Source organism: Pseudorasbora parva, chromosome 12 (assembly GCF_024679245.1).
Source record: "Pseudorasbora parva isolate DD20220531a chromosome 12, ASM2467924v1, whole genome shotgun sequence".
Taxonomy (NCBI): Eukaryota; Metazoa; Chordata; class Actinopteri; order Cypriniformes; family Gobionidae; genus Pseudorasbora; species Pseudorasbora parva.
Genome location: NC_090183.1, coordinates 35,700,469 through 35,709,353, shown reverse-complemented (window position 1 = coordinate 35,709,353; position 8,885 = coordinate 35,700,469). Strand labels below are relative to the sequence as shown.

General features: G+C 36.7%; 1 protein-coding gene across 1 annotated transcript in view; it reads right to left on the bottom strand.

Moving 5' to 3' along the window:
- Positions 1-392: 392 nt before the first annotated feature.
- itpr1a (inositol 1,4,5-trisphosphate receptor, type 1a) overlaps positions 393-8,885 on the bottom strand; it is a 40,123-nt gene continuing 31,630 nt past the window's right edge. Inside the window, 13 exon segments of the mRNA XM_067460048.1 lie at positions 393-948; positions 1,131-1,292; positions 2,645-2,805; positions 2,910-3,075; positions 3,157-3,269; positions 3,897-3,986; positions 4,094-4,283; positions 6,018-6,182; positions 6,341-6,516; positions 6,622-6,744; positions 7,115-7,307; positions 7,408-7,503; positions 8,443-8,571. Of these exon segments, the coding sequence (XP_067316149.1) occupies positions 862-948; positions 1,131-1,292; positions 2,645-2,805; positions 2,910-3,075; positions 3,157-3,269; positions 3,897-3,986; positions 4,094-4,283; positions 6,018-6,182; positions 6,341-6,516; positions 6,622-6,744; positions 7,115-7,307; positions 7,408-7,503; positions 8,443-8,571 (1,851 nt within the window). The 3' untranslated portion in view covers positions 393-861.

The window sequence follows — 8,885 nt, the reverse complement described above, 5'->3', positions numbered from 1 at the left end:
ATTTAGTTTTTGTTTTTTGCACATTTCTTTACTTTTTGAACAAATCTATTTCTTATTTTGCAACTATATATTTGAAATTGATTTTTGCTTACATTTTTTTTATTTACTTGAATCTATAGTATTTATGGAGATAGTGATTGAAAAGTTTTCATCTCAATTATTGTCATGCTTATCAGGACTGATTTTTTTTTTTTCTTACCTATTATTTGAAGAGCACTTCTGAGAACCGAGTGTGAAGAGATCTGTGAATCTGTGATTTAATCTGTCCTGCTGGTCACTGTTATCGGTAGGGCTGAATATGCTGTTTGTAGCTCATGGTTCACATGGTCACATTTTCTCATTAAATCATTCTGTCATGTAATATTGTCTCCAAGTGTTACTTACAAAAAACGTGAAGTTAGTGTAGATGTTTATTAAACTTTCCATATGGATGGCAATCACAGTAATAGAAATTCTCAAAGAGAGAAATATCAAAATAAATATACACGGGGAAAACAACAAAATTTAACAGATTATATTATTTCAAACAGAATAAATTTTGATAAAAAGGTGCTAAAAATCCAGAGGGACATAATTCTGAGAACCACTCAGTGACAGTATTCTATAATACTATACTTATACACAGTGCAAAGATTCTTGTGATCAGGTCAGTGCTTTAAAAAAAATTATAGAGCACCTCATACAGCAATGAGGGCCAAAATATCCAGAGTCAAGCCCTTGAAGGAGTGTACAGATCCAAGTATGACCATGTTAGAGTCCATACTAAGACAATATAACATTTTCAAGGCTGTGACACTGAGCACATATTGTGCTGCTCGACTGGTGCTCCCATCATGTTGGTCCGACCTCAGACCCCGCCTTTCATGCCGGCTGCTGTGGGTTGATATTGAGGTGGGCAGGGTTTCCCAGCAGACCAATCCGCTGCTTGTGTTTCCTCTGCTCAGTCATCTGAAGATTGACCCATAAGGATGAGTTCAAACAAAACTATGTTAGATAAACACACCTCACATCATACATGGACAGCTTATGAAATTTTGGTGTAGTACACAGACTTTTTGTTTTAAAAAATAAAAAAACTGAAGAATTTTTAGTGTGTACTCACACACCTTTATAAAACAAGTCACACGCACCTGCTCTTTGAGCTCTGTGAGCTGATTGGTCAGGTTGGAGACCAACCTCATTGTGCACTCTAGTTTCTCCTGAAGACTGCGTAGTTCATTCTGTTCACCCTCTCCATCACTGCTGACCAATGACATGGCTCTCATACGAGGAAACCAGTCCAAATTGTGTTCCTGAATGGGGGTTAAAGAGGTCACACTAACTGATAGACAACAAACAATTTATGGTTTTATTTAGATATGGGTGTGGTTTGAGTTAATATAATACATAATAATTACAATTATACACACATTCATATGTTAAAATTATATTTTCAGAATAAATCTGCTACACTGCTGCTGTATGAATGTAGGCTACTGCTGAAATATGCAAATAAACATGGTGCATAGAATGCGAGCTGCTGCAAGGAAAGTAGGAAGAACCCCCTAGCAGATCTGGCAGGTGGTGCTGGGGAAGGTAGAGGTCTAGAAAAGTTGGTTCAGAGTGGAAATAAATAGGTTAGCTTATTAAATACCTTTAGGTTTCATGACTGAACGATGTACTATATATATATATAGTATATATATATGTATGTATATATATATATATATATGTATGTATATATATATATATATATATATATATATATATATATATATATATATATATATATATATATATATATATATATACATACAGGGTCTCGTATGTGTTCTTGACATTTTGGCAAACTGGACAAAAAACTACTTTGAGCTTCAGCTCGATTAGTATCAGAAAACACACAAAAATATTTAAATATTAAAGGTGCATTATGTAGTATTTTTGCAGTAAAATTTTCAAAAGACACCTGGCCAGTGTTATATATTTTGTTCAGTTGAGTGCTTACAATATCCCAAATGTTTCCAACTATTTGTAAATTGTGAGAAAATGGCTATTTTAACCAATGACCAGGGACGTTTCAGCATAGCGTTTGAGCGAGTCGCCTGTCAATTGCGTCATATCTGAGTTACCCTCGGATTTATTCTGCAGAAGTGCTTTTCTCTTAGCAGTGTGAACATGTCACAGCAGGCACCGAGCAAACGCACAGAGTCACGTCATAACATAATTTTAAACACACTTAAATGTATCTAATATGATCAAAAAAGAGCTGCATCCCCTCAAACCAATGACCGGGAAAGCAGAACTAGTGCGCGCGCCCAGCGACTGTGTCCCGTCTCGTCATAATAAAAGTGTTCGCGAGGCGGGTATTTGTTTAACAATCGCTCCAGCGGCCATGCGAGCTCCACAACACTCAGTCCTGGTCTGCTTTACACTACAGTAACGTTAATAACCGCATCCATTATTGTGATTTCTGCCCGAGTCCTATTTTCCACCAGCTGTGAGGTGAAGACCACATGTCCCAAGATACTGCGCTCAAACTTGGCGTCATCAAACTATGCCTTTGTTTTAAATAGGCGGCCTCCAGTCAACGGAAAGTTGCATAGTGAACTTTTAAAAGCCTCATGATAAATTTAAAGTAGACAGTCGTCACCATGGATGCTCTCACCTTGATCATCTGAGCGACGTAGCTCTCAGGGCCTGTGTATTCAGTAGAGTCCTTGACCCGCACCAGCACAATAAAGAACAGGTAATGCCACAGGTTGTGCTCTTCCTTTATGTGTTCCTCAAACGTAACTGTTTTATTATCAAACTTATCTCTCTCTAGACCTGTGGGTGAACAAGAAAATGACCCTCAAAAATTCCCAATCACATGTAAAGGCACATATGTTTAAGCACAACTGATCATTGAGAGGATGTTCATTTTATCTCACCACAGATGAAACATGTGGTCTTGAGGATCTCCTCTTTTCTCTGCTTCTCACTTCTCAGATCAGCAAACGTGTCAATGATGACACCAAAGATGAGATTCAACACAATGATGATCACCAGGAAGAAGAACAGAAGATCATACACAACACGTGCAGCGAACAGATGTTCCTGGAAGCACACCGATACGTTTCGATTGAGGATGTTATCAGGAGAAATGAACTATTATTGTAAATATTTATTTGTGCGTACCTCTTTGGATGGCTTGCGGAGAACATCTCCAACTCCACCACCACTCCTGAGACCGTGACTCAGTACAGTGATCATACACATCCACAGAGAGTCACACGCTCGCTCTACATCATCTATAAACACACAAAATACACACTGTAAAGGCATTGTTTCCACTGATGTTAACTGGTGACACTGTTTCCAGTGTATGACTGATGCACAAAATATTGCCAAAAGAGATCATTTAATATTTAAATGATTGGATAATATGATTGACATAACTGGATTAGAGATGTAAATTTTAATATCTCTAATTTTAAATATTAAAATTAATAATTGTTATTTTATTAATTATTTTAGTCAATATATACAAATGAATAATATTACACATTTTATACATTATAATTAAAATAAAATAAATAATAAAGTAAAATACTAAAAAAAAAATCTTTTCTTTTTTGTTCTTTTCTAAAAAATATTTTATGTTTCACATGTCTAACATAATAATGCTCATAATATTTTAATGGGGGGGGGGGGATACACCACCAGTCAAAAATGTGGAAACTGTACTATTTTAATAGTAGAAGTCTCTTCTGTGCACCAAGGCTGCATTTATGTTATTAAAAATACAAAACAAGCTGTAATATTGTGAAATATTATTAAAATGTAAAATAACTTCTATTTGAATATATTAACAAATGGAATTTATTCATTTTAGCATCATCACTTCAGTCTTCAGTGTCACATGGTCCCTCACCCACCCTCATCCACATCCGCAGGCAGACAGGAGCCATTTTTTACATTGCAGACCCCTTCAGACTGGAAACCAGCAGCCAAATTTACTCCCTCATCTGGTGCACACACATTAAAACACAACAGAAAAGATTTTAAAAACCACCCATATGAACATTCATTTGTGATTTGCTTAGGTTTGTGTGTGTGTGTGTGTGTGTGTTACCCAGAGTGCCGTTGTGGATGCGGTTCACCTCGAGGATGAAGTCATCCTTAAAGAACATATATCCAACAATGGAGAAGAGGTAGACCAGGATCAGACCCAGAACAGCTGTCAGGACAATAGAGCGGCCGTTTCGTGTCACACTCTTGATTACGTTCAAAAGAGTCTCTTCCCTGTTCACTAGGTCAAACAACTACACACACAAGTACAAGTAATTAACATTAGTGAAGTACAGATTTCCTTTGACAATGATTTGATTCTGTACTAAATGATTAAATGTATAATGAAAATAGACTTGCTTTTTGGTTATATATTATATAATATATATATTATAGACACACACCAATCAGGCATAACATTATGATCATATGACCACTTTTTTTGTAAAATATTGTGTTGGTCGCCCTTTTTCTGCCAAGAAGACCCATTAAGGCATGGACTCAGCTAGACCCTTGAAAGTGGTCTGTGGTATCTGGCACCAAGATGCCAGCAGCAGATCCTTTAAGTCCTGTAAGTTGTGAAGTGGGGCATCCATGGATTGGACTTATTTGTTCAGCACATCTCACAGATGTACGGTTGGAATAAGATCTGGGGAATTTCGAGCTCAAGTCAACTCCTCAAATTGATGTGCTCTTCAATCCATTCCTGAACCATTTTTGCTTTGTGGCAGGGCGCATTATCCTTCTGAAAGAGGACACAGCCAACAGGAAATACCCCTTCCATGGAAGGGTATACATGGTCTGCAACATTGCTTAGGTAGGTGGTACGTGTCAAAGTAACATCAACATGGATACATGTATCCACAAGGTTTCCCAGCAGAACATTGACCAAAGCATCTCACTGCTTCGGCTGGTTTGCGTTCTTCTCGTAGTGCATGCTGGTGCCATGTGTTACGCAGGTAATCGATACACACACACACACACACACCTGGCCATCTATGTGATGTAAAAGAAAACGTGATTCATCAGACTAGGCCACCTTCTTCCATTGCTCTGTGGTCCAGCTCTGATGCTCATATGCCCACGGTTGGCGCATTTGGCAATGAACAGGGGTCCATTAACTTTAGCTTTTTGCACAATTCGAGCTATAGTAGCTTGTCTGTTTGATCGGCTCACAAGGGCTTGCCTTCACTTCTCACATGCATCATTGAGCCATGGCTCTTTGGTCACTTTGGAGACATTGTTCCTTTCTTTGACCACTTTGGATAGATACCGACCAATGCACACCAGGAACACCCTACAAGAGCTGCAGTTTTGGAAATGCTCTAACCCAGTCGTCTAGCCATCACAATTTGGCCCTTGTCAAACTCGCTCAAATCCTTATGCTTGCTTGCTTATTTTGCACAGAATATTCACTTGCTCCCAAATATATCTCACTCACTAACAGGTACCGTGATGAAGAAATAATCAATGTTATTCACTTCACTTGTCAGTGATCATAATTTTATGCCTGATCAATGTATTTACAAATATATATATATATATATATATATATATATATATATATATATATATATATATATATATATATATATATATATATATATATATATATATATATATATATATATATATATATATATATATATATATATATATATATATATATATATATGGCTTAGAAACCATACAATTATGCATTTATATATTATATATAAAATATCACACTTTATATTAGGTGTCTTTAACTACTATGTACTTAAATAGTTATTTCTAGGTACAACTTTTTGTTATTATCGTGGTGGGATATAAGGTTAGGAATAAACAATTTATGCATCTATTTTTTAAATATAAGTACTTATATATATGATAAAAGCATTGTATCAAATTATTACGTTAAATGTTAATACATAGTAGTTAAAGACACTTAATATAAAGACTAAAAATTTTGTTAATATTAAACAATGTAAAAAGGTTTTCAGACAGACCAGTAGACTGTAAAAGAAGACATGTCCAAAAAGGCCCAGAGTGCAGATGAGGAGGTACAACAGATGAAACAGGAACTCTTTATCCATCACCATCACATGATAACCACGGGTAAATGTCCCACGATTTCCCACAAAGCTTAGCATGAACACTATCTTATTACAAACCTGGGCAGACACCAAATGAGATCAGTGTCAATTAAGACTGACACCATGTAAGACTGTAATTTTCATTTTTAAAGAAACTGTGTATACCGTGTATGAATGTATATTTAAACGTTTATATGCACTCAAAATAAAACCCTCCTGTGTGTTTGTGATCTTACATTAAAAGCTCCCAGGAGTGTCAGCATATGCTGGAGCCCCACTGAGAACCCCAGCTGCAAAACAGTGGAGATAACCAGGACTCGCACTGCATTCGGCCTCGGGGACATCAACACAAAACTCAATGAGCCCAACAAACACACCCACAGCAACAGAGACAGAGAAGGATCCAGTGAACCTGAAACACACACACACCACATGGAAGGTGTAAATGTTCAAACACAGGTCAGGGATATTGTAGAAAGAAAGGTTGAATCGTGATGACAGCATAAAGGGAGCTCACTTTCATTCATTCCATCCAGAGGGTAGAAGAACGCCACCAACAGATTAATGAGAACAGCCAGGTTAAAAGAAACATTACTCCAGAACGACATGTTCCGGCTACACCAGTACAAAACTGGTTGCGCTAAAAACAAAATGAAAGGAATATATTTCAGAAATAATGATATAGAAAGCTCCTCAGGTACAATTAAACAACAATTGGTTTGAAATGGTTTAGTATACAGCATAGTTTAAAGTTTTTTCATAATTTTGACAATAAAAAGGACAATACAAAAAAAACATTAATATTAAAACTTTTTCCACATTGCTGATGTTAGTCCACGTTAACTCACAATGGAACCTTATTGTGAATTGCTACCTGGTTAAAGTGAATGTATATAATCAAACACTTATTATAAATGGAGAAGGGGCTAAATTAAATCAACCCTTTTCTGACACAAAAATCAAACACCAGAGAATGAAATGCAAACAATACCATACAAACACACTTTTACCTCTTAGTTTTTTCTGCCACCTCATTTCATTGAAGAGGTCGTCAGCATGCAGGAAGAAGTCATTTATTTTACTGCCCTGTTCATCTCTCTCTGTACCATAGTACACACGCAGCTTGGATTCATTGGTCAGGAAAGAGCAGATATTCGGTACGGGAAATACAATCTGTTCCATAGTGCGATCCTGGCGGACTATCTGTGTATATAAAAACATAGCACATGCAAAAACAAAATCTTGATATGCATGTTGTTTATAGTTTTTAAAGTTTTCTGTTAAAATTATTTGAGTGTGTTACCTCTATCTGTGAGGTGTGTTTCGTGTAATACTCCAGGGCCTGGTCCTCCCCACCTGGTTTCAGTAGTATTTGCAACTCCTTATTGTGACGCGACAGCTGAAATGGCACATGAATCAGATCACACTACTGATCTAATAAAGTTCTCTTAGAAAAAGAGATGTGCCATTAATTATGTGCAGGGCCGTACCCATCCTTGAGGTCCTGAGGTCCAGGCCTCTGTATTTTTTAGAGGTGTATATAATAAAGGTTTTGAAATAAGTGCCTAATATTAACTCTACTTTGAGTGTGCAATGCACTTCTCATCTGGGCTGCAGTCTAACAGTGCTCGTCAATATCAAAATATTTGAGACGATCAATCAAATCCAATCAAAGAGAAGAGATAAGGACACATAAAGAAAAAGAAAAAGAGAAGGCGATCGAGATTATAGAGGAAGAGCAGGTATTGAAACATTTCATTTTTAAGGCCATTCCTGTTTGGAATGTGTGTATTGTCAGAAATAACCATAAACAAGCATTTCTGTTTTTCCAGTTTGTAGTGTGGATCATTTATTCCAACATTTAACCTGATGCTAATGTTTATGAATGTGATAGCTTGACAAATAATTCATGCTTCTACCCACTGACAGGGTTTTAAAGATATTGTTATCCATTTTTTGCCCTTAAAATGCACATTTGTAATTTTCCAATTAATCAAAATTGAACTGTTCTTATGCAAGACCCGACACTGAGACTTCCCAAGCTGGCAAAAGTAAAAATTGGCTTTGATATATTAAATACTGCACCAAATAAAAACTTCAGTAACTTTATTGTGGAATAAACAGAATCAAATGAATGATAATCTAACTATCGCTGATGAAAGTCACATGTAATTCATCTGTCTTAACCTATGTCTTCTGCAAGTTGAATTTTTTTATAGCAAAATAGTTTCACAGCTGGAAATATTTATGGCCAGTAAAAGTTCTCCTTATAGCCTAGACTTGCAGATGTAGCAAAAGTTAATTTTCTTCATATGTACAGTAGTGTGTATGTGTGTACCTGATGTGCAAGGATATAGATGTTGTGTCCAACATTACGTGGGGAAGCAGCATGGTCCTCCCCATTCTCCTGTTCCTCATCCTCAAACTCTGTCTCCCCCTGCTGGTAGGCCATTTTCATCACCTCCACCTTGAACATGAACACACACAGCTGGGGTTGTGCAAATGTTGTATCCAACGAATGTTAATGCTTATGGTTTACTATTGAAAGAGTATGTGTATTTCAGTCATCTTAAGTCAGATGCATTTACATTGTCATTGTGCCTCAGATGAAATCAACTGAAAAGTTTGTAAAGGTGTGAACCAAATAGCCCATAGAGACGTATAGCCCATAGGTGAATCAATTGGCCCATGCAGCCAGATGGCCCATACGGCCAAATGGCCCATGGAATTGGAATATCTAAAGGATATTATTGCAGGATCTCCAGTGGGAGGTCCTAACAG